This window comes from Amphiura filiformis, chromosome 1 (assembly GCF_039555335.1).
Source record: "Amphiura filiformis chromosome 1, Afil_fr2py, whole genome shotgun sequence".
NCBI lineage: Eukaryota > Metazoa > Echinodermata > Ophiuroidea > Amphilepidida > Amphiuridae > Amphiura > Amphiura filiformis.
Genome location: NC_092628.1, coordinates 66144142 through 66170838, shown reverse-complemented (window position 1 = coordinate 66170838; position 26697 = coordinate 66144142). Strand labels below are relative to the sequence as shown.

Genomic DNA, 26697 nt, shown 5'->3' with positions numbered 1-26697 from the left:
TTTCTACTGATTTCTCTATATAGAGTTATACAGTAAGAAATGGCAAATAAGTAGGGATTTTGTGAAAATCTACTGCCTGGGCGAAACATGCTCTGATCTTACTGATATTTTAGCACAATAGTAGTATGTACCCTAGTAAAATTCTCCGAGAGTTCCAAGTCGATCCGAGAAAAAAGGTGTTTTTCGGCCCACCCTAATGTGCATTGACCATGAAATCACTGCTAGCTAAATGGATGGAGTACTGTACCCAGAAGCACAACTCTCTGCATTTGTACATTTTCGAAGTGCAATGAAGAGGGTTTTATTTGGGCAATGACTCAAAAGAAGTACAATTAATTTGGCCAAATCAATTATTTTTAATTTAAAAGTGTTAATTTATTAATCATTGTATGCAGATAGTCACTTCTCACTTTATAGCAATACAAGTGATCTGTTAAAATGATATTAAATCCATATATCATATCATTCTCTACAATGCCTACTATGGCGCCTATAAACATGTAAAAGCCTGCTGATATAATTGGGTCATTCAATTGTTAAATGTTTGAACATTGTCCAAAAGGTTGTTTTGCTATGGGGTCAAATTTTCAAGAGTTGAAATGAGTTAGGTAAGGTGAAACACCAATAATATGCACAAGGCAGTAGCAAAGGTTGAAAAATGTGGGGCGGCCATCACAAATGTGGGGCGGCCAAAATACAAATATATGCCCATATTGAAATAAATATATAAAGAAAAAACATAACAAATTTCTAAAAAAGTGGGGCGGCCATGGCATCCCCGGGCGCCCCGCTTGCTATGGCCCTGTATATGCATGACTATTTAGAGATTTCCTGACATTACTAATTGGGTATCAAAATGGGAATGCTAGAGTCAAATACTCCTAGCTTTGGGTTCATGACATTTAACCCCTAAACCTACAAAATAATAATTAGGCCCAATGGCCCATACATGTACATCGGGTGGGGGTATGGGGGAAAATCCACTTCAGGATAAAATCTCCAAGTAGGTCCAAATTAGAGCACATATTCTCAAAAAATTGAACTATTTTTGCTTAGCTAATTGATCAATTGTGGGACAGTTACTGAGTTAGGCAAAACTAATTGTACAATTTCTCTGCATACAGCTTTTTATTAGGCCAAGTAAAAAAAATGTTTCTCATCCCTGCTGCCTGCACTTATTTTTGATGACTTTTTTGTTTAGCATTTGTTATTTTTTTAAATACTGTAAAAGTTCCAGGAAAAAAGTCCTAATAAATATATATCATATACCTATTTATTATGTGTGCATCCATCAATTTTCAACTATTTTTTAATAAAAATGCACTATACTATGAAACAAAAATACTATACTACATAAATATGATCAGTAAGGTATATGTCTAAGCTTAGCAGCCATTTTATACCTGGTGGCCATCTTAAGGGAAAAAAACAAGTAATTAGGGCCTCACAGATTTTTTTTAAAATCTGGACGAGAAACACATTGTGTTTTTTTACTTGGCCTTATTTGATGCTTTTTCTACAGACCTACAGTTAATTGTACAGATCCATTAGTATAAATGCCATTTATCCACCCAAGTTTTAATTGAACACAACTGTCACCACATCTGTGTAGAAAGTTTGCCTACAAAAAATGTTTCTCTTACTACTCAATGCAATAATATTTGAAGACGGCAGGAATTGATAAGCTTTTTATACAACCTTGGTTGGATAATTTGTTAGTAAGATTAAATAAGCTGTGTAGCACATGTTAATCTGGTCTTCTCCACCTCCCAGCCTCAAATTTAATTTACACTTTCAATTAAATTGGGACTCACCCATCTGAAAACTTGCTCTTCATACTATAAAACAACTCTCAACTTCCTCTTCTGCAATTGTATAAAATGGTTCTCTTTATAACTGCACATAAGTTTGCAAAACACAGGTCTTCTAATAACTCTTTTATCTATTATCTTTTTTTTTTCTTTTTTTTAATAATATTTGGATTACATTTAATTTGAACTTCCGAAGTCTATCAAATCCAGTTAAGCTGCTTATTCTTATTTCAATATTAAAAACACTTACGATACTTCAATATATATTAAAAAATATCACAACTATGCCTAAATATGTGACACGATCTGGTCCATGGGGGCCAAAGGCGGAAAATTTGAAATTGAGATATAGGTAAAAATATGGAGTAAAAAACAATAAAATACATAAGAAAATAGACATCAAAAAACTTCACAACTTGAGAACCAAGTATTTTAGACCTTTAGGGCGAGTTTCCCGACAGGAGTCTTACTAAGCCTGTAAGCCATAGTCTTAAGGTGGACTTGAGGTTACTAGGCCTAGCCCGCTCTCGAAGCCCGAGTCTTAACTCTAGTCAGATTTCTTCAACACAAATTCAACCTAGTCTTAGTGGCCTAGCAGGCTTAACGCTTGACAACCTCGTCCCTTTCTACCAGCGACTAAATTGTATAGGCTGTTGGAGGTAGATGTGCATAAGCTGTGGTCCTCACGGTTTACCGTACTAACAAAGTTGCCGTCTCATTATGCAATGTTCCCGGCGCAAAGACTAGCCAGACTTGCGGTCTTGTGCTTGGGCTTGTACCGTACACAACTTGATGCAAGAATAGTGTGTCTTTTTTGTGTCTTTTATGTATTATTTTATTTCCACTTGCCTTTTTATGAGTCCAACTTGAATGAATGATACGTCTATGCTTTTTACACATGATTTTTTCTTTTCATCCCAAAAGGGTAAAACTGTAAGCCCAATGGAAAGGAATCTGTGATTCCCCTAAAAAGTAAAGCAAAACTTGTTTCACACTTCAAACAAATTATTCGAATGTTTGACAAAAGTAAAACATTATTTAAGGATATTTTTGGTCCAAAAACATAACCAAACATTATTTGACAACCAACATGCTATCTACTTCTGATATTTTCAGTAGTCTTCTCAGATCTCACATTAAGTTATATGTTGGTACAATATTTATAATTATTTAAGAAGAAGATATAACAATCTCGTATGCATCTTATCCGTAACTTCAGTTTTAATACTGCATGCATTATTGTTTCGTATCAAATATGACTATATCTTTACAAATTCTGTCTTTCTATTGTATTAAATTGATGTCCAACCTGGTATAATAAGGCACTCCAAAAAATAATATTGTAATACTTATGAAAAGGTTAGATACGAGTATCAAAGTAAAGGCTTGGATAGGGACAGGTGGAATCATATAGGTCTTCATGATGATGATGATTCAACTAACTAAAGTAAAATGCTGAAATGTTCAACTAAATCGAATAATTCACAGTGGCGTGATTGGAAAAAATGTTTATGGTACAAATGCCATATTAATTTTAAACTATTGAAGCTGGTGACATATAGGCCAGTGGTACAAAAGTGGAATAAATGCAATTTATTTAAGCTTAAAAATTGAGTTTTTAAGGTTAATATGACCAAATATGAGGTTAATTAAGAACTCTCAGAAGTAGGCCTAATTTACCTTTTTCAATGGGGGGGGGGGGCAAGCAGGAGGCAAGAGCTCCCCCCTACGCCACTGTATGCTTGCTCATGTTAATTGAAAGACCGTCCAAAATATGCAAGCAAAAACTTTACGTTACAAGTTAAACAATTTGTAAATTGAAATAGACCAAAGCTTACGACCTAAGACCTGCTCTGAGGCAGGGCCAAGAAAAGCCGCTATAAGCCTGGTCTAACAGGCTTGCGTAGACTACGGCTACAGAAGACTGATTTCGAGAAATGCAAATTTTACTGAAGCCTGGGGCTAATCCTACAAGCCTGGCCCACAGGCTAACAAAGCCTCGAGGCTATGGTAGCCGTGCTTCGGGAAACGCGTTTTCAGTTAAGCCTGGTCTTACGACCTCTTAAGCCTTGAGACTAGACAAGCCAACTGCTAAGCCACCCGTCGAGAAATTTGCCCTTAGTGTTTTCAGTAAATGATAGGCTATTGTCAGTATAATGTAATAATTACAGTAACTCAATTTTCAAAAATCAAAAGAACCCTTCAATTATAAAGAGTACAGCTCACAGGAGAATGGGTTATAGGTTGTACACAGAAAAGATATCTTAAACTTCCCACAATGCATTTCTTCCCTGGACTGATTTGCTATTCAGTGCAACCCAACCTTGATCCCAGCAGCAAATCAGAAGCATACAGTGTTGTCATATCACAACAAAGTTGTATCTCAATAAAAGTTGAAGAAAATTCAACTCTCGGCAATCACCAGAAATCTGGGTGTGATGCAGTTGTGATGTGGAGTATACATCAGGCTCTCATGTTTCTTTTCATTCAGAACTAATATTGAGGCACTTTATATTTGACACTAAAATAGCAAGTTGTGGTCATTTATACAGTAATTTATTAATTTCTTGCACATTTTGACTCACCTGCTGCCAGATTACATTCCCTTCAGCACTGTATTATCCAACTCTGTGGTCAAATTCTTATAAAATCACACTCCAAGTGTGAATGCCCATCTTCAAAATTCATGTCCACTGCTTGGCTTCACAGAACAGAGACGCCAACCAAATGCTGTCTATGCGCAGCATGGTAGAGGAAAAGACTTCAAGTCAAAATCATAAGCTAACAAATGGCACACTTCTTGCAGCATAGTCGGGAGCATAGTGAATGATTTGCCCAAATGACTTGCAAATTCCTCTTTCAAATAGAATGCAAGGCAGTACTTCTACATAATAAAACATTTCAAAACTGCATCAGTTCTAAATTTACTCACACTAAGCAATTTATATTGAAATTTTACAAACAATATTTCCTCATATGTATATTTATATTTTCAACATTATGTGTAAGCGTAATGTTCTCATCTAAAAACTCATGGGTATTAAACATTGCCTAGTCTAGATAGAAGTGAGAATTGGGTAAACCATGCATTTAAGTGAATTGTATAAATTAAGTTAGCAACCCACAGTCGGGCAATTCCACAATTAATCAGTCGTTAGATTTTCTGCATATGAAACCAAGTGTGAAATAACACTGAAAATCTCGCACCAACTAGGGAACGAATGCAAATGTGGCTGCAGCTAGCTAGTTCAATCTTGCATAATGTACTTATAAATACAGCAGAGAATTCAGTCGTCAACCACTTTTACAAGCCCATATACATGTATACCATGATACGTACAAAATGTTACCTTTTTCCAGGGAGCCTTTTCATGTCTCCCTTCTTGCTGTATTTGCATACATGTATTTGCATGACTTCATTTTGTACCTCTAATTCATGTGAGTACCCTGTTAATGTCTTTGATCTTTAGGCCTGCAATGTGTTGTTCCTAATTTTATTCAGATGGAAGAAGGACTGTGATATCCTTTTCCCTTATTAAATACTGATCACTGGTTAATTTGCAAACTCTTCGTTAAATTTTAATTGCATGAACTATCAACACAAAACATAGGCACAGAAAAGGCAGATTTTGCAAGGGGTCCCAGACTCCGACTCCCAGTCATCCCCAGGCAACTTCAAAAATACTGTTTTTCAGGTGAGAAAATAGACCGTCAGGGCTCTCTACTTGATAAAGTCCTGGGAGCAATCAGAGAAAGAGAAAAAGGAAGGTTTCCATTACATTGCTGAATCTTGTGAGACACAGTCAGTCAGCCAGTTAGAATACATGGCTCCAAGAATAAGTCACTGAATTGCTAATTGGTAACAGAATCTAGGCATATCATATTAATGATTGGATTTCAAAAGTAAGAAGACTAACCTATTGAACAATCATCTCTATTTTCCTGGTTATATTTCTCAGATGATACCATAGGATAGTGATCAAAGTCAAACACATATCTGTCACAGTCCGACTTTACATATAGGGAAACTGACCGGTCAGCGGTTAATTGTGTGAATTTTTTGGCAGGCCAAAAGGGGCGGAAGCAATTTTGACACATATTTACAGGGCACCTTTTAAATATTAATACATGCTATGCTTTTTTGGAAAACAGTCCTTGGGGACACGTCCTCGGGGAAACGTCCAAGCATGCAAAATTTCCTGCTCGCAACACTCACATAATTTAAGGATTGCATAATTGGGTTCCCAAAGGTTTGGCAAGTGCAAAGGGGGGGGGCAAAGATATTTTTACTTCAATGATTTGAGTCATTTTCAAGACAATGCCTACATGTAGTTGCATTTTGCATAGGCTATATCATTCATAGGCTGCCTAAAATTGCGCAAATAGCATGAATGAGCATGTAGTTCTAGCCTGTGCACACATCTCATCATGCAGGGATCAGATTAGCATGTACAAGGATCACAGAAATCCCAACATGTTCTGAGGTCACATCTGTAAGCTAGCAGTCCAACTATTTCTTGTCTAAACATACAGTGCCGTGAGGGGTTCCGGATTCCCAGCAACCTAAAGGTCAGTTAGATGGATTGGCCAGGTTATTTAAGTTCTCTTGAATGATCATATTCCATTTTTTGGCATGATTATGTGATACAATTGATGAACCAGTGTATTTGTGTTGATATCATGTGTACGTATTGCAATATCATACATTCAGTTCTGCTGCTAAACTCTTGCCAGTTTGCCACCCCTTTAAAACCATGCTTTTACTATTCATCAACTGCAGTCTCAAATCTAGAATGACAATTATAAGCAATTTAATGACCAAAAGTAGGGCTAGGAGGATGCAATACACAACATGGCCGTCAATGTACCTACAGGCTGCGCTACTTTGTGTGTCAAGTACCAGTGTTTCTAATCAAAACAACAACATTTCCAATTGGATCAGTCTCATTCTGTCTCACTATACAAGTAGGCTCTACATGGATCATGGTTAAAGTGGTACAAATAAAACATTTGAATTCACACACATTTAATATCAATGCTTGAGTGATATTAAACCCTGTACAATATTTGAAAACATGTAGATTTATAAATTATAAGAAACCCACACAATTATATTACCCACAAAAAAGTATCCATGCAAACATTACAACATTTACAAGTAAATTATGTAGTGTCACAGAACCACTAACAACATTAGAATGCCTTCTAGTATCGCAACCTCCGAGACCAGGCCTAGTTTTGACTAAGTACATTATCTCTCAATGCTGAAACTTTTTCCCAACTAGCTCTTTACTGCTCCCATCTGCAATTTATCTCTACACATCTAGCCTAATTTTAGATCTACAAGTAAGACCTAGTTTTGATTTCATATGTATCCCTGGTTACAGAGAATAGCTCCTGAGGGTCTGAGGCTCACTCCTAGTGTGTAGAGGTTTCATCTTGTATTTTCCTCAGCCTGTGTTACTACATGTAGTTGCTGTGATGTAACATTTTCCTCCCTCCTCCTGCATCTTTCCATATCCCATTAGCCACTGAACCTGAATCATCGAAATCTTCATCAAATCTGTTGCTTAGTTAAATTGTCTTAAGAGATGCACATTTACCTCCTTCTTGGATTAGCACTTAAAACTTTGGTGCCCTGAGGAGAATGTGACAGGTCTTCTCTGACATTACAAAACCCACCAGTTACTTCCTCCATGCTTAAAGGCTGTTCAGCAATTATAGCAGCCTTGCACGCAACCTCCCCTCCTGGAACCAGTTCTATCTTGGATTTGAATTTATATCATTCACAACACATCTACACATCCCACAAAAAAATAACATGGACCTAGGGCTGCTTCATTCTTATAGTATACTATATTGTAGGTCTACAATGTACATTGTACTAACTCAGGGGCTGTATTTTGGGATTTGCAGGAGAGCATTTAAAAATAGTTCTTCTAGAGCCTTCAATGGGAGCTGTTTAGAGCATTTACAATAGAATGTAAGAAGAGAATTGTCAACTAAGGAGAGCTAAATATCACTCTCCTGGATCAGATTTAAGGAGAGCAGTAGAGAGTGATTGCTCTTGCTCTCCTCAAAAGACAGTCCCTGCTAACTATTGGGCAGTGGTGTAGACAGAGTTTGGTTCAATGTGTTGATTTTAATACTGGAGTGGAAGTATACCCTTCTTTCTCTACAGTGGGATATCTACAGTCTATGCACACAAAGTTTTGCTGACTACATTGCTTTAGGGTGCGTTTGCGTCCCAGAAATCAACTGACATTATAACAAGACCTCTTGACACAGCCTGTCAAGTACTTGTTTGCTGCATATTTTCACAGTTGCTCTGACAATGATGACTTGACAGTGTGGAGTTTGTTTTCATCAAAAGATGTTGCTGTAAAGGTACTAATAATTTACAAAACATATCATTATAATAGCTTAGGAATAGGAAACAATTTTACAAAAGATCAATCCTTTGCAAAAAAAGTTTGGCATACTAGGCACCTCTTCTTTTAACTGGTTTTGTCAAGTTTCCACCATTTGAGTATTATACATTGTAAATAAACACATTCATCATCATCACTTTCCTTAGGCATGATCTGTATAATCAGAGATCCTTCCACCTACAAAGCCAATGATGTTTTTTGTAATGAATGAATTCTTTACTTTTAAAGTTTAACTTTAGGTAGTGTCATGGAGTAAGGTTCTTCAGTTGCATGAAGCATAAATATTTACTTGTATAGAGCAATAATAACCACATGCTAACGAACATGATGATTATAAATTCATAGTACAATGAAGAATGAAAGAGCTCATGATGTTGATCATATTCACTATTATTCAACTTTCTGTTCTGTCTACTGTACTTCAAAGAATATACATTTTTGTAGACCTAAGAAATTCACACTTCGATAGCATTGCAACTGTATGTAGGTGTTCCCTATCTGGCTAGAATGCTTTAGTTGGACACATGTCAGTAACTGAAAGTACATGAATAATGCAAGATATCATTCTATGTTGCTGTATAGAGCTTTGTATTTAGACAGCTTTAAATTATCAACAATTTGTTCCATATATATAGCAGGGTTCATCCCTGTACTGACAGACTGATGTGGCATTTAAGGACAATGACCTCTTGGATGGATAATTGAACTGATGAGGATCCAAGATGGATCTGATGACAATCCTCTGAATCATGTAATTGGCTGACTGCCAATGAGCTTCCTTCAACTAGCTAAGCTTCATCACCTACATGTATCTAAAAGGGGTCTTATGCCCAGAATATCTGTTTTGTGCACCTCACCTAGAAATTGCAACATTGCAACATTTGCAAATATTACATTGAGACTACATAAAATGTTTCACTCATGTTCTAAGCTAGTGACTCCTTATTTAACACCATGATTGCAATCAATTGACTATCAATGTGTTCTTGTTCATATTTATTACACAGTTGAATACTATTTCAACTGCATGATTAGTTTAGGAAGGAGTCACGCATCCACTTAGATTTCACGGCAGCATCAGTTCTCATTAGTACATGATCTGGGAATATACATTTTACAGGCCCAATCAAAGAAATGACTTATGGGAAAATTAGATGTATACTGCACAAAACAATGCTATTGATAAAAAACAAATAACATTAACAAAATCAAACTGACAACTCAACTACATTAAAAAACAAGATTTTGATGCATAATATCATTTGCTCAAATGACCATAACTTCACACTTCACACTGCTTAATGTCCTAATATTATAATTGTTATTGATAGATTTAAGTGGTCCATTTCACACCATTAAATTATGAATAGTAATGATCATGGATTGATTGGATGTTGACCACTCTAATGCAACACATTACATAATATCAATATTTCCTGGAATGCATGATCAGCGAATTGTTCATGTTCAGCAAAAATGGATAGTATGTACATTGTGTTTGTGTGTGGTGGGAAGTTGATGGGTGCGTTTACGTAGACAGGCAAACGAGGACACACACAAGGATACACACAAGGATACACACATGACAAATGAGGACACCCGGTGACCGTGGACGTCCTCGGTCTTTTAAATATATCCAGGACATCGCAAATAATGTAAAAATGCATTTAAAACGGGTCCACCTATGGGTGGTATAGGACGGGCCATGGTTGGATAGTACGTTGTCTGGTGCGTGTGAGTGAGGTCCACGGTACGGCGATTAAGAACGGATGTGTGAGTCCTCGGTTAGTATGTTTTAAATCAAGTGAAAAATGAGGTCCTCGTTTTCCTGCCTACGCGAGTGGGTGTGGGGGTGTGGGTGTGTGGGGTGGGTGTATGTGGGTATTTCAGTGCATGTGGGTGTGTTAGGTGGTTGGGTACTGGGTAGATGTGTGGGGTGAATATGTGTGTGGGGAGGAGAGATGAATGAATTACATGAATTGGAATAAACTTTATAAGTCAAATCAAACATTAATTTGCAGGCAAAATTGAAAATAGGTGGTATGCAAATTTTAATTTTGCCCAGAAAACCTTCCTCAACCACACTTACATCACATGAATCATGTACTGCTTCAAACAAGCAGCTAAATTTATGCTGCTTTTGCTGTGAAAAGCTTTCCTTCAAGTTATATGGCTTCATTACCCAGTAAATATCAATATGCTCATGCTACAGGGAATACTTGATAGATCCCCTAAAAGCATTTTCCAATAGGTGAGCACTACTGCCATATATCCTTGGAGCAATGGTGCCACTGAACCTTTTATTTGAACATGTTGAGGAGTAATGGTTAGATAGTTGCTTATGGTTCATCTCAGCATCAGAGGCTTGCCTACTGTACCTAGCGGCAGCCATAGGGCACTATTTGGCTATGCTTGTTTAGCACAACCACAGGATCTCCATTGGATGCAAATGTGCAAAACCTAAGGCAATGGTGAGATGGAAGGATGACCCAAGATGTGTAAATGGGGTTGACAAGAGGTCACACAACTAGAAAGTGCTCTTGAAGACCTGAATATCTATGGTAAATTTAATTATTAATACAGTATTGTACATACTATTCATAGTTCATTTCTTTTTGCATGCAAAATGTGAAGGAAATACAAATAATTATGCAATTAACACAACAAATTATACAACACAAGGTTTTCATTCTCTATCACCCTACCAAGTTTGAAGTTCATTGCATGTAAGCTTCAGAGTGGAGTAATGGTACTTTAGGTAAAATATGCAAATGAGGTCATTAATATCCATAAATATGCAAACAAAAAAAAACAAAAAACTGCCATAAAACTATAAACAGCATAGGGCCAAAAATGCAATTAATTTGAGTAAAAATCAATATCATAAACAAAATCATATAACCAATATGTACATGTAAAGGTGACCCATCACATCAAAACGCCGCACTGAAAAATGTAAATAGGGACAGCAGTCCCAGATAAGTCGTCCCAAGATATTTTTTCATTTCCAGCCTATTTTGACCTCAAATGACCTTAGTGTGTGACCTTGAACACCTGACTAGTACATGTATGAACATTCCTCTATGGCCCAAGTGTTGATGTGAGACCAGATTTGTCATTTTCAGCCAATTTGCACCCCATTTGATTATCCATGTCATTTTGAAGTTTATGATAATGTATGTGTGTAAATAATTGTCATATTTTTTTTGTATAATCCGAAATTGTATGCTTTTGATATCAATTGATTATAAATGTTTTGTACTGTTTTTAATGTATATCACATGTAATTTGGCATTGGCCACAAATTTGTGAGTGAAATAAAATACAAATTTACAAATACAATACATGTACATATGAGACCAAATTTTAACCAAAAGCCTTACATAAGTGTTGACAGAAAACACCCCACCCCCAATCCTACGGACCGCCCCCCCCCACACACACACGACTACTGTCTGTTCAATTAGCTTAGATTCTTGAATTTTTAAGATATTTGAAAAAATAAAAACTTGTGGCCAAAGTCATCAAAGAAAAGTGTTAGCACAGCCTTAGACCTAACGTGATTTATACTTTTCAAATTCCCAAGTTCAATTTAAAACCCCATTTCTTTTCAATTTTGCCTCATTTTGGGCAGTTACTTGGGTCCACCGAAAGGGTTCGCGACCTTTTACAAATCGAGTGGGACGGTCCATTCTCAACTTAGGGCATAGACCCTATCCAATTTAGCAAAACAATCTGTCCACCAATCTGTCCTGCCATTTCAATTGTTATACCGTTCCGGTTATTGAATAGGTGATGATGGTCCACCGGTTTTTGTTACACGAAATTATATGGCGCGAGTACGTTTTATGCATAACATTATTCTGAGCATTTTTTTTTCCTAAACAAGGACATTAAAATTATGGATTTCGTTCTCATTTCAACTGGTTTACAATGTAAATTGAGTTTTGTTTAATACCACCATTCCTTCCTAAGAATATCAGCATTCGCTTGACATTTTCAGATACAGTAACTTTACAAGAAATGTTTTCTGTAACCTGATTGTTTTTAATATTTTCTTGTATAAAAGTTCTTTTGTTTCCCAGTTTTTTCAGTTTGTATTCAACAAACAAAACGAAATAATAAATTGAAAATAAATGTGTAGTTTTATAATAGGCCTACACCTTCTCAGACCCATTCGCACAATAAATAAATAAATAAATAAATAAATAAATAAATAAATAAATAAATAAATAAATAAATAAATAAATAAATAAATAAATAAATAAATAAATAAATAAATAAATAAATAAATAAATAAATAAATAAATAAATAAATAAATAAATAAATAGGAATGTATTTATATAAGCTGGGCCTATTTTAGAAAACCTTAGTTCCCATAAATAATAACGTAATGTTTCGACAGTAGGGTTTCAACACAAATTAGGCATACTGGCAAATATTTTGCTGGACAATACTTCCTGATGCGGATGGTCGAATAAATACCATCTCTGCGCATTGTGACATTCGTCCCCATTGCTCTAAATGGATTGATTCCAAAAAAGTTTATGGTACCCGACGTTCTACGGCTTTTTATAAAAATATCGCGGAAAGACCAAATTGAAAAGAAATGGGGTTTTAAATTGAACTTAAGAATTTGAAAAGTATAAATCACGTTAGGTCTAAGGCTGTGCTAACACTTTTCTTTGATGACTTTGACCACAATTTTTTATTTTTTCAAATATCTTAAAAATTCAAGAATCTAAGCTAATTGAACAGACAGTAATGATGCCATTTGGTCTTTTTCTTTGGACGACCTAAAAACTGCTTTTTTTGTTTTCAAATGACAGTACACAACATATCAGATAATATTGATTTTATGTTAAACATAGTACAGCTTGTACATGTTCCTTATCTTTTTTATACATTTTCTTTTTATACCTTTAAATGCATACCTGGCAATGCTGATGGGAAATTCATTTCAATTCTTTCTGAATTTTACCATGGATTTTGTATTATACTTACAGTTTGATGGTATCATCTGGTATATTATCCGGTGGGATTGGGTTTGTCAAACTACGCTGTCTACAGACCACTTCCCTTCGTCCTGTCCTTGCATCAATCTCAGAAAACTCATCATCACCACGCTTGGCCACTTCACAAGTACAGCTTCCAGGACATGCATGGACTAGTTGAGGTGGTGCAAGTGTCATGCATAAAGCAAAACAAACCACCAGCGTTCCTAGTTTTGACAACATTGTTCTTTTGGTCACAGACTGTTGTGGTACTTGAATTCAAGCGGGATCCATGGAGCCTAGAATTCCTAAATTGCTGCTTCCAGTTTCAGACTTAATGTGTGAGCTCCTTTTGTAATTATTGATGGTTTATTCCAATTAGGCCATTTCTCATGATAATCTGCATTAAGAGAGACAGATAAAAGAAACACAATTGAACATTTTGAGTATTAATACTAAAACTAGAATTAATTATTCGCTAGGTTAAGGGACTCTCCAAATCCGCAAAAAAAGGTTTTTTTAAACTTCGATTTTTTCAAAAATGTCAAAAAACGCATTAAATTGGAGCCAAAATACGCAAATTGCGCTGCAAACAACGCAATTGCGTATTCTTAGCAGCCCTAAATATACCTTCTCCCTCTAACAAATGCCCCTCCCCCATGATTTTCAATGAAAAAGTGACGGAAATCATGCATAAGTTTCCATGCCATATCGTGTGACAGTGTGAATAAGCTGACATTCAATCATTGTCATGTCAGCATAAGCCATCACAAACACTAAATTGCACAAACAAAACCTTTTTTTTAAACTTATAATGTAATAACTTCCAAATTCATTGCCAAATTACATTACATGTATGGTAGAATTTCATTAGAAGTAAATCACATTCTTAAACAAGGACCTGTGGTTTTCCTACTGTCTGGATCCGCAAAGATTTGAGCAAGCACAGTGAAGAGAAAAACATTGTCTTCTTCTTCTTCTACCGGTGAGTACATTCCTCTCTTGGCAGCCCTCGAATTAAGGATCTGAAGGGGCACGGCAACTTTTTAGGGCAAGTTGATAATTGCCTTGGATTATCACTGAAAAGGCAAGGCAGTACGGCAGTTTGTAATATTTCAAGAGGGCATCATGGCAACTGTTTAAAATTTGAGAAGGGCACCAAGGCAATTTCTCAAAAGTGAAGAAAACACACACAAACACTCTGATAGATGATTTTATAATGAAGGGGCAGGGCTGGGGCACCGACGGCAACTTCATTAGAGGGCACGTCAAGTGACTGCCTTGGGTAAAGGACATATTTTGAGGGCATTACGGCAGTGGGGATGGGCACCCACGGCAAAATGCCATGGGTGCCGTGGGTTAATTCGAGGGCTGTCTCTTGGAGAGTATTGTTGTACTGTGTGGACGAGCAGGAACACGGCTTCTAGCTGCTCATGAAGAAAATAAAAAATATACAGATATGCAGTTACAGATAAGGTGCGAGTAAATAGAATCCAAGACTTGAGGACTAACATACATTGTAGAGCCAGTGGACGCAGATTATTTCTACATGTATGTAAACTGGTCCAGGGATTCTGCTGACATTACGGAGGCTGGGAGTCAGTTCCAGATACAGATGACACTCAGGAAAAATGAGTACTGGTAGGCTTGAATCCTACAATGTTGTTGCCTGTACTGCATGTTGGTTCCTCCGGTGGTCTCGGAGGATTGGTACAGGAAAGAAGGGCCAGATGGTATGGCCACAAGACCATGAACAATGCGGTTCATCATGATCATTTTGTTGTGCGCTCGCCTGTCATGAAGGGTCTTCCAGCTAAGATCTTACTTCCAGCATACTGGTGACACTATGCCTCTGGTCATAGTCTGACTTGACGAACCGGGCAGCATGCCTCTGTACCATATCAATCTGATTCACGAGGTCTTTGTTTGGGGGTTCCCAGACTGATGAGGCATATTCTAGTTGGGCGGACATAAGTGTTGTAATTAGCCTTCTCCAGGTCAGGACCCTGACAGTGAGTTCAGAAGTTTGTTACTGCATGGAAGCGGCCATTGACCCTGTCATCGCGTATCAGGAACTACCGGTCGCGTACGGCGCACTTGAATGCGCCCTACGCGTTATTGATCGCGTAGGACGCTTGTGCTGGTGACGCGTTCGTTAGCACCCCGGCTAACGAACGCCCTGGATTCTCTGTAGGAATCCATGGGTAGCTGTTAGCCTTCTTGTAGATGTTGTTTACATGGGCTTTCCAATTCAGGTTTCTTTGAATGGTGACAGTGACACCTACATTAGGTATTTCGCCTGTCGACAGTGCAGAGTGTAGTCCCATGGAGTATTGGGCATCAAGGGGAGTTTTTATGTTGGTAACTTAGTTTTTGCTTTAAAAAAATAGTTAGTATCAGTTTGTGAATGAGTACATCGTATAAGTTCCTTGTACTACCCTCAATCAGCAAAAGTGAAATTGATAATGACAGGAGCAGGGACTTTCACCGCGAAGCGATCTACTTTTCAAGCGAAGTTGCTAGTTCACTTCCTGTTTTGCGGTTTTGCTACACCATGGGGGTTTATTACAGACAATAATTATGGTACATACATACACACTTCATGCCTTTAATGATTTGCGCAGATGTCAGACATTCCTTTATCATTTGGTAAATGTATGAAAATGGTACCCACCTTATTGTGCTTGGTAAAAAAGACTTGATTGAAACAAAATCAAGGATCGAATGCCTTTTACTGTCCAAAAATACAATATTACTGTAAAACTTCTGCCGAATTCTGCCCCGTTGCGGGCCAACTAAAGGTGCAGAATTTGTGTTGGGAATAAAAATATCTTGATCTTTACGATCAAAAACACAGAATTACAACTTTGGACGAACTATGGGCAAAAGAAACAATTGCCCATTATGCCCAACAATACAGAAAAAAAAACAATCAAAGTCAAACTTGGCAAAATATTGGAGAAATGTGGGATGGCAATTCGCAATCATGGCATAATTTTGCAAAACAACATGTACCGTACCGTAATGAGTGTGACTGTGATCATTCATGGTGATGAACTATCATCAAGCGCATTTAAAGCAACCAGTCAGTTTATTTTCCTGTAAGCAGGGGGTAACTAATTTTTTGCTTTTAATAACCCTTCATGAGTGTTGCAGAGTATATCCGGAACCACATTGAATTCACCGTTCTGCTGCTGCAATTGTCAACATGCTCAAGCAAGCCATGCAAGCTTTGCACTTTTTGTGTATACACTTTGTGTGCAATGGAATTATGAAACACTTACCCACTAATATAGTAGATTTTTCGGCAATTTCCAGCGAAGTCAAGTAAAATCCAACATCAGCAATATCATAAACTTATGCTTCCCCAATACATTCCAATATATCCAGTTGTTTAGATAAGCTAAATGGCAAGAAAAACTTGCTTTTATTCCGCGGTATGTAGTGTTTACGTTTGGCCTGGGACACTCAATTTTGGCAAGGATAAGGAGTGTTGCCAGTTGTCAATTAACATCATCCGAATCAGAAACTAAAACTTAGTTCTGTAAATCCACTATGTTTTTGTAATTTCACTATAAATAATGGTGAACGACTCAGAACACGGCAATAGGCATTCTTTAGCTCCAAGGGACATTATTTCATTTATATTAACAATCAAAATAAGAAATCAAAGGTGATATGATATAGGTCTATATGACAACACACTGTTTGCGAAGATTCATTCATTCATTCATTCATTCATTCATATTTTATTTCCATAAAAATCAAAGACATTACAAAAAAATATATAAAAACACGGTACATATGGAGGAAAAGGCTGGAAGACCAAAAAGGTCTGAAAGTTAGCCTTTCCCTGAAATCAAATGAAATTAACAAAATAAATCAACATTACATAACATAACCAAAAGACAAGGGAAGGGGAGGGGGGGGTGTGCTCACGAAAAAGATTAATTATATTTAGAGATCAGTTTTGTTTTGAATTGATTAGGGACCGTTCATTATTTCTACCGGAGGGGGGGGGCCGGGAGCAGACAGAAAGTCACTGCCTAAAACTATATGACCCCCCCTTCTCCGATAATAAAAACCATATGACCCCACTCCAAGCTACATGAAAATCATATGACCCCCCCCCCCCCAACCAAAATAGAAAGTATTGCTGCGGAGGAGTCATGGGGTCTTTGTAAAGTTGGTTACAGGGATGTGCCACACAGACCTTTGAATGCTGACTTTGAATACTGTCATGGTGGCTTGGGCGAGTCTTTGTAGTTTTATATCTAGGGTATGGAAATGACACCTGTGTGGGGTGGGGTTTGATAGTGGATGTGTATTGGGGGAGCGGTTTGGGGTGGTGTATAGTTGTCTCTTTTCATTGTAAAAGAACAAAGAAGAGTCTGACCACAGCATTACTGTTCAGTAGCTTGATTATTCTTAATTCTCTATTACGAAAATGGCAGTGTACGTAATGTATATTGAAATATGGTTCAAAATTCTCTTATTTCAGCAAATTTGTATCTTACATTTGGGAAATTAGAAGCAAAATCTAGAATTTGTCTCCATTTTTTGGAATGTTTTACCCAATGACCCATTTTTTCAAAATGTTATAATAAATTACTTACTTTTGATGCAAATTTCTGTCAATTCACACCGTGGCAGGTGAACAACATGCAGGTGAGGCCCGACTTAAGTCCGGACTAGGACCAAAGTGTCGGCCGACATGCAAAGCGCAAATCTAATGGTCAGGGGTCCAGGTGCAATGTTCCAGATGGGGTACAGGGGGCGAAGCCCCCGGAAGCTACAGGATTTTTGAGATGCAAAACCATCTGACCCCCCCTTTCAATAACTAAAAACCATCTGAACCCCCTTTTGCCTGACAAAACCATCTGACCCCCCATGTATTCTCCTGGCCCCCCTCCGGTGGAAATAATGAACGGTCCCTTACGGAAATGTTTAACAGATTTTGAAGCTTTCAGATTTTTATCTAAAGAATTCCAAAGAATGGGACCTCTTGTACGTATAGCATGATCAGAAGATTTCATGATTATGATGATTTCATGATTTCATTTACGTGACGCGACGTCAAAAATGGCGATATCGCATCCAGAACTCCCTCATTTCGCCTTCGCCTCTTGAAACATCTGTATTAGAGAGGGCGTTAATCCATGGTATGATCTGGACCAGGCCCTGATCTGGACAGGCCTGGATCTGGAAAAGGAAGCGCCAGTTGTGATAACATAACATAACAACACTTTATTATGCGCCTTTGCCTATGGAATCAAGGTGCAAGAGAAAAGAAAACCAAAGAATTCAAAAATACAAAAAGCAATGGCAGCAAAAATTACGGAAATAGGCCTAAGTGAGTTTTGATCAATGAGTCCAGGCTGATGGCATTCTTGATTAGATTGTAGATGGTGATGGGGGAACATCACAGCACTGACTTCACTTCACGTTTATGAAAGCATACACACAACGACAGGGGTGAATATCAACCCTTTTACGGGGTCAGGTTTTTTGAACCCTATTTGTGGTTAAATCGAGCACGGCCGGTCGGGGTCATTTTCTGTTTTTTGGCATCATATCAAATTGACCCCACGTTCCGGGGTCATCATGACCACTGAATATAGTCAGTTCGAGCACGTTAGGGTCATCCTAGACCCTCCCTCGGGTCCATGGAGAACGACTGGTAATGTAGATTACATAGCATTAAAAATCAACCCAATAGGATTCAGCGCTCAATGTACTTTCGCGTTGACTAATAATAGGCCTACGAGTATGTTTCTATATTGCTGCAGCTGCACTGACTGTGTGTGTAGGCCTAATCAGTGGCGTCGATTTGTGGATGAAGAGGAATGGATTTTTGGCATTGAGAAAACTAAGAGGGGGGGGGTTACAGGAATAGGGCATTATGTAAATATTTATTGTTACATTATCCAGAGATGGAACTGAACCGAGACTGGGGCCAGTCTAGGGTCATCCCTGAATAAAGTCGTTTTTGACACTAAAAGGGTTATTTCAAACTGACTATATAATTTATTAGGGGTCAAATAATTTTTTGACCCTAAATATAGTCATTTTTTAACCACAATTTGGGTCAAAATTTTCACTAGATCACCGGGGTCAAATTTGACCTTTCTTTAGTCGGTGCATAATTGATAGTCGGCTGCGGGGTCAAAATGGGGTTATTTTTGACCCCGTATTATTTTTAAGTATTTAAGTGTTGAGCAAAACCCAAGAATTAGTCGCTTATATAGGCCTATAGGCCTAGCACCGGGTTTCGCCAGCACATTCTTAGGCAAGTTGCTCCCCAAACTAAGGAATAGCTCATATTACCGGGGTCCATTAATAAAGAGCTATAGTACAGGTTATAGTACTTAAAATGGGGACTGACTTTTGAAGCTGCGGCGCGATCAGTCAAAATCAAGGGTCTTTCTTGGCTTTCTACTAGAAAATTGCCTGAAAAAACAGAAATAATTATGAGGATTGAGGAATGAGAAATTTTGGGTTTTTTAGAGCTGAAATTATCAGGGGTCTTTCGGAGCTGTGAAATCCAAAAAGGTCTTTTTAGGGGAACATATAGCCTCCGAATCTAAGGTTTAGCCCGGCAAAACTCACTCGGGAGCAATTCCAGAGTTTAGTGATGCCTAATAGCCCGAAACCATGCATGGTATATAGGCATTATATATCCCCAGAATCTTTTGTTTTGCACAGTGAAACTTTAGTATCATTAGGGAACAAACCAAAAGATCGATGACGTCCTATAAACGAAACTAGTTTCGTTTAGGGGGAGGGGGTAACAATACTCGATTACGTTTGTACAAAAACATCGGTCTAAAGAATGTGTCATTATTATTAGTATGTCAAAAGTTTCAACATTTCATTACGTTTCTGGCAGGGAGGGAGGGGTCGGCTGAGAAACGAAACTCACGTTAGGCCTATTGGACGTCATCGATCTTTTGGTTTGTTCCCTTGTCATTAGTTCTTGTGCAAAGATTTAGGGGAAAATAAATATGTTTAAATACATCATGTTTGAAGCATATTTTGTACTTTGTTCTCAAAATTACAACAATATGACGTTATGGGCACTTAGCGTATATAAGCAGGCTGACGAAATGCGAACTCCGTGAATCTGCTATCTACTGAAGATAGCTACACTGGCGGCAAAAACGTAGAAACGAGGACATATATTGGTGCTTAGAATGTTAGCATCCGTTAGCATTTAAAAACTTCAGAATGTTTAGATCTTAAACATCTAAACACATTGTATGAAACGTGCTTAGCGGGGTGTTTAGGATCTAAAAATTAATGCTATAGACATTTGTTTTTTCTTAGTTCTTCTTCTTGGTTTATCGTGTCTATGTGCACAGTGATTTTCATTGCTCAAGTGCACTTTTCATTTTCCCCGTATGACATGTGGCCTCCGTTATTAGGGACCGTTTACAAACACTTGTTGCAAAAATATTTCATCGCGAAAATTTTTCAGACCTCAAAATTATGGGTCAACCCCATAGAAAAGCTCCATATAAACTAAATTTTCCCAGGAAAATTTGTGGTCATTTTTTCCAGGCCCCTCGGAGGGTCAAAACTTTAAGCCCCCCCTTTTTTTTTTTTGCATCAGGCCCCCAACCGTCAAGTGTTTGTGAACGGTCCCTTATGCCCACTTGGGAATTGTATTTCCATTCCCTTGATTTCTCCCGAAACCTATCAGCGGGATATTAGTACATTTATTAGCAATCAAACAATAAATCAATTTAATTATAGACATGACAAATCGGGTATATTGTCAGTTTGAAAATTTGTGCAGTTTATTCCTCTTAAGGGATGGGGTATGAACGTTTGGACAGTATTTATTGTGGGACATTAGAGCACATCAGACATATCGAATTGCATTCTGAATACAAAGAATGTCCTTCTGATATCAAATAATTTTGATTTTTTGAAATTCGCAATGTAATACACATTTTATGGCAAATGATTAAATATTGATATTTTTGATATTTAACAGTACTCGAAGTAAACTTTATAAATCTGATGATTTATATTTAAAGTGTATGTAGGTGGGATGAAAAGCCGACGAGCAATTGAAAATTTTGGCCTTTCGTATTGAAGATATGGATTTTTTCCCCAAAACACCACAAAAAATTAGGTCTTTTTGGGAAAAAACCGCATATCTTCAATATGAAAGGTCAACATTTTCAATTGATCGTCGGCTTTTCCTCCCAGTTACATACACTTTAAGAATATATCATTAGATTTATAAAAGTTACTTCGAGAACTGTTATATATAGGCCTATATCAAAATGTGAAAAATATCAAATTTTAATAATTTGTCATAAAATTTGTATTATATCGTGAATTTCAAAAATGAAAAATATTTGATATCAGAAAGACATTCTTCGTATTCAGAATGCAATTTGATATGTCTGATGTGCTCTCATGTCCCACAAAAAATACTGTCGAAACGCTCATTCCAAATCCCTTTAATTCATTCACAAAATCACAGAGGGCGTTATACTGTGCAACAGGCTTTGACTTTGACCAGGCCTGGCTTTGACCCGCAAGCCATGCTTTTGACATGACCTTTTATATTGGGAATATCACCAGGAAATACTACGTGTATGAGAGTGGAATGATCATGGCTATTTTGTAAAATGATAGCACTCTGTAGGCCTAATACTAAATAGTAATAGTGCATTCATTTCATAGCATTTTTATCAAGTTCGTGATTTTAACAACACGACAATCTTCGTCTCACCTGCAGGTTTCAATTCGCGAACTGAATCGGCGTTTTACTATAATTATTGCAAACCATTAAGCTACCATTATAGGCCTATGAGCTTTTGCTTGTGATATTAATACATGTAATACCGGACATACCGTTTTGAATTATTAGACTTGAAATCAGTATGGCAAGGCCTACTCCCAATTAATAATACGATGGAATCAGTCCGAACTCGATTTCTTATTTTTATAATATGCTGCATCATAGCTTACAAATTTATTGGAGATTGGTTGAAACCACAGCAGAACATGGAATCATCCGCAGCCAAAATGTCAGGTAGGACTCATGACCAATTATTTCATGCTATGAACGTATAAATCTCATTAGTGTGAAAGAGCTAACATTAGGCCTACAAGGTGTATCAAAATGATTGGTACCCATCAAATTTGATGGGTTTTGTTAAAGCCTGCCTCTTCCAAATACAACATTGGATACCCTTGAAATGTTCAGAATGTATAGTTTATGACTTGGTTTACAATTAATCTACAAAATATTTGGATCTTATGTTGAATTTTGATGTGTCAGGCTCATCCATTATCAAAGAAAATTGATGGGTACCAATCATTTTGATACACCTTGTATGTGCCTATATACTAGTACTTCAGTATGATAGCTTTATAATGATGATGATGATGATGATGATGATGATGATGATGATGATGATGATGATGATGATGATGATGAGTGTCGATGATAAGGAGCTATAAGGCTTGTGCCTCTTAGAAAAAGGGGTTCTTGGCTGTCCTGTATGCAAAACCCTCAAGAGAGAAGGGTTTTTGAAAATTTAAAGAACCAAAAATGGTTCTTTTTGGCCTTCCCAGAACCCTTTTCATGTCTAAAATGGTTCTTTCTGACCTTTCCAGAACCCTTTTCAGGTCTAAAATGGTTCTTTCTGGTCTTTCCAGAACCCTTTTCATGTCTAAAATGGTTCTTTCTGACCTTTTCAGAACCCTTTTCAGGTCTAAAATGGTTCTTTCTGGCCTTTCCAGAACCCTTTTCAGGTCTAAAATGGTTCTTTCTGGCCTTTCCAGAACCCTTTTCAGGTCTAAAATGGTTCTTTCTAACCTTTCCAGAACCCTTTTCAGGTCTGAAATGGTTCTTTCTCTTCTTTGTAGAACCATTTCAGATTCCACATACAGGACAGCTCAAGAATCATTTTAAGTTCTACTTAGAACTGTTTTTTGTATTGAGTGTATATTTTACAGATCGGAGCCCATCAGGGGCCACTCATATACCATCATATTGTCATGCCATCCTTGAGCAGGCTCTCAAATTTGCGGGCAAATTTGGCACCCTAAACGCTGTAGAGTATGTGAAAATACCAACCCTAATCGCTGACATTCCTGTAAAAAGGAACCCTTTTCACTGATATTCAGGCACCGCGCACCGGACCTATCACAAAAAAACCCTTTTCACCATAACATATCATCTTTCTTTCTTTTTGCGAAGAAATGCTTTAATAAAATGTCCCAAAAGTATCCAGTACTAAACTGGGCCTTCATATAAAAGTGTACATTTAAATTCTGACACTACGAACGCTGACTTCGTGTCTTCAAATCCATATATACCCTTATGCTGACCTGTGTTGATAAAAGTAGAGCCTAGACTCCTTTTCCAAAAAAGCGTGAAATTGCTACCCGGTCCTCATCACGCGTATTTCTGCTTACGCCCTGGCACCAGGGCTGAGAGAGAGACAATAAAGGTGAAGAGCCTTGTCTAAGACTAAGAGCAGTTAGGGCACAACACGATATATAGTACCGCTGCGGTTTGAACTCACAACCCTCTGATCATGAGTCCAAGCCGAAACGCTATACCGTGCGCTCAATATCGACGATGAAGATGAAAAAAATGAAGATTTATTCAATATGATGTCGATGATGATGATGACTCAATAATGATGTCGATGATGATGATTCAATATAATGTCGATGATGATTTAATATGATGTTGATGATGATGATGATGATGATGATGATGATGATGATGATGATGATGATGATGATGATGATGATGATGATGATGATGATGATGATGATGATGATGATGATGATGATGATGATGATGATGATGATGATGATGATGATGATGATGATGATGGTGGTGGTGGTGGTGGTGGTGGTGATATCTATTTATACTGCTCATTGATATATAATGGCTTACATCTTTTTTTCTCATTTCAGGTCTTCTTCATGGAGGCAAGATCAACAGTGCTGGAGAGTACCAACAATTCTGTGGATTCACCATCCTTAGCAAGTGTCACAACATCGAAACATTGAAATATTTGGAAGAATTCATCGAAAATAGTCATGTTCTAAGAAAAATCATATCTCCCTTGCCTTACACGTCTTATCACATGACAACCTATAGCATCTATGCTAATTCCCGAAAACCAATCAAATTCGTTCAAGATTGGTTAAATGGTGATCCAGTCCGTACTTCCACTCATGAAAAATGCATTCCAAGTGAAGCGGTGTATCCAATCATGAAACGAGCTCAAAAAGTTTGGGATGCCACTGGAAAAGAACGTTTTACTGTTCTATCAGACCAGCTCAAGATTTGGACATCTGTTCTTGTGATCGAAGTATCATTGGATGACAACATACTGATAGCAAAACTTGACGAGGCAAGATTACAGTGGGATAAAGTTTTTGACAAAACGAGCAAACACCCCCATCTTCACGTTAGCCTGGGTTATATATATTCCAACGTTGAAGATCTTTCTAAAGAAGACCAGATCAAATTTGAACAGGAATTTGATGAACTGCAAAAGTTACTCCCCAAAACATTCACAATGAATCCACCAGTTGTTACATCATTTTTATCAATGAAAGAATTTACACCAATTGTTAACGAATGACCTGTTCAATAATTATTCGCCGTAGAAGTAGTGAAGCAACAGGATTAATTACCATATCAATTATAGGTGAAAACAATTTTTGAATGTATCGCCCTGCACTATAAATAGGCTGCACTCATCATCTGTCATGTCTGTGTATGTGTGCAATAAGAGATTGAATACAATACCGCTCTTTTCAAAGACACTAATTGTACAGATACGAGTGAAACCTATATGGACTCTGCATAATGTGAAGGATTACGACCCAGGTCTTTATGGCTATTCTTTAGTAATCAATGGTGCGATGCAGAGTAACATCGTATGTCTAGTGCAGGGCAATACATTAAAACATTTGTCACCTATTGCTATGGTAATTAATCATTTTTCATCAATACTTCTACGGCGAATACTGCATCTGTATCAAACTTATTGTTATCCAACAGTTCCAGTGAGCTTCAGTGATTATAAGATCATTCTCATTTCAAGAGGATGCAATGTTACCTTTGGAATTTCAGAAGCAACCTTCGCAATAAATAGCAGAAGCCCTGAGTTTAATCGTTTTGATACAGCCTGGACAGTGATAAACCTGTGGCTACAGGTTAAACGCAATAAGACTAAGTTCATTTTTTCATACTCTGCATTCACACCATGTTTCTGTATAAAGCTTGCCTCTTTCTATGAATATATGCAGAAAGCCAGAGTATACAGTCGGTCGTTTCAAATAATAAATTTTGGTATTGGTTTTGGTTTTGATCACGTGTTTTCCTATTATCTATAAGCTCTGGACTGACATCATTACCAATACCTTTATCGGTACACTTGATTAGAAACTTAAAACTTGGATGTAAGGGTTTTGCAACAAAGCTGTGCAATTGTGCTTAGCACAATCACGACAATGAGCAATTATATCTCTACACTAAAGCAAATCTATGACTAAAGTTTAATTTATGACTCTATCACTGAACGAAAAACGGTTGGTATTTGACCAATGGTAATGGCGAGTTTCCCAACGCAACGAAAAGCGCTATACCTCATCGGGTAAAACCAATCGCTGTCGCTCAACTTACTATGTATATAGTATAAATTTAGCTTTAGATGTTATGTGTGATTGCAGAGTCAAGTTCTGCCCCTCTTTTTAATCCGCAGATTTTTGGTTTCTGAACAAAAGAGAAACGAAAACTTATCAACTTTTGACTTGAAACGAACATGACGAAGGAGTGTATAAAGTTTTATATAAAATTATTATTATGTACTACGGTATAGTATACGTAAGTTTTATGTATAAAATTTAAACGGGTATTCGAATGAGGTAGGCCTTTTAGCTCCCGTATTATGGTATTGAACTCGCCCGAGATTTACAATGAACTACTCCCAAAAGAGTTCATTCAGTTTTTTATGCAGTTTGAATTATGCATGTACATGTACATAGGTCCAGTAATACGGTATACCCGTAAGGACGTCTGAAATAAATAAATAAATAAATAAATGAATACGTCAATTGAGTTATCTCCACTCTGAGTTTTCTTTTCCATGTCCGATAACTATGTTTAATACTGACAATATACTTTTAAATAGTTCTGCTATAATAAACCTGCTACATGTTGTGAGCCAATTCATCTGACTATCTGCCAAAGATAGCTACCACATTAATATTATATCTACTGAAGATAGCTATATTAATATGATATCTACTGAAAATAGCTATATCAATCTGCTATCTAATTACAGATAGCTATATAATCGCCACCTAGTGAAGATAGCTGAATATGTTATCTTCTGAAGATAGCTATATCAATCTGCTATCTACTGGTGAAAGCTATGTTAATATGATAACTACTGACGATAGCT

General features: G+C 37.2%; 2 protein-coding genes across 2 annotated transcripts in view; one reads left to right on the top strand and one right to left on the bottom strand.

Annotated features, from left to right (window-relative positions):
* LOC140162389 (adhesion G protein-coupled receptor A3-like) overlaps positions 1–16706 on the bottom strand; it is a 136262-nt gene extending 119556 nt beyond the window's left edge. The window contains 2 exon segments of the mRNA XM_072185597.1: positions 13248–13637; positions 16522–16706. Of these exon segments, the coding sequence (XP_072041698.1) occupies positions 13248–13480 (233 nt within the window). The 5' untranslated portion in view covers positions 13481–13637; positions 16522–16706.
* Positions 16707–21807: 5101 nt separating this feature from the next.
* On the top strand, positions 21808–26330 carry LOC140151320 (uncharacterized). The gene is made up of 2 exons (XM_072173622.1): positions 21808–22289; positions 24194–26330. Exons 1-2 carry the CDS (start codon positions 22169–22171, stop codon positions 24868–24870), a joined length of 798 nt encoding a protein of 265 aa, XP_072029723.1. The 5' UTR covers positions 21808–22168; the 3' UTR covers positions 24871–26330.
* Positions 26331–26697: the final 367 nt, after the last annotated feature.

Excerpts from the sequence above, each read along its gene's own strand:
- LOC140151320 (XM_072173622.1), top strand. The coding sequence starts at position 22,169 with ATGGAATCAGTCCGAACTCGATTTCTTATTTTTATAATATGCTGCATC. Across the intron at positions 22,290-24,193 it reads ATCCGCAGCCAAAATGTCAG|GTCTTCTTCATGGAGGCAAG; the intron begins GTAGGACTCATG and ends TTCTCATTTCAG.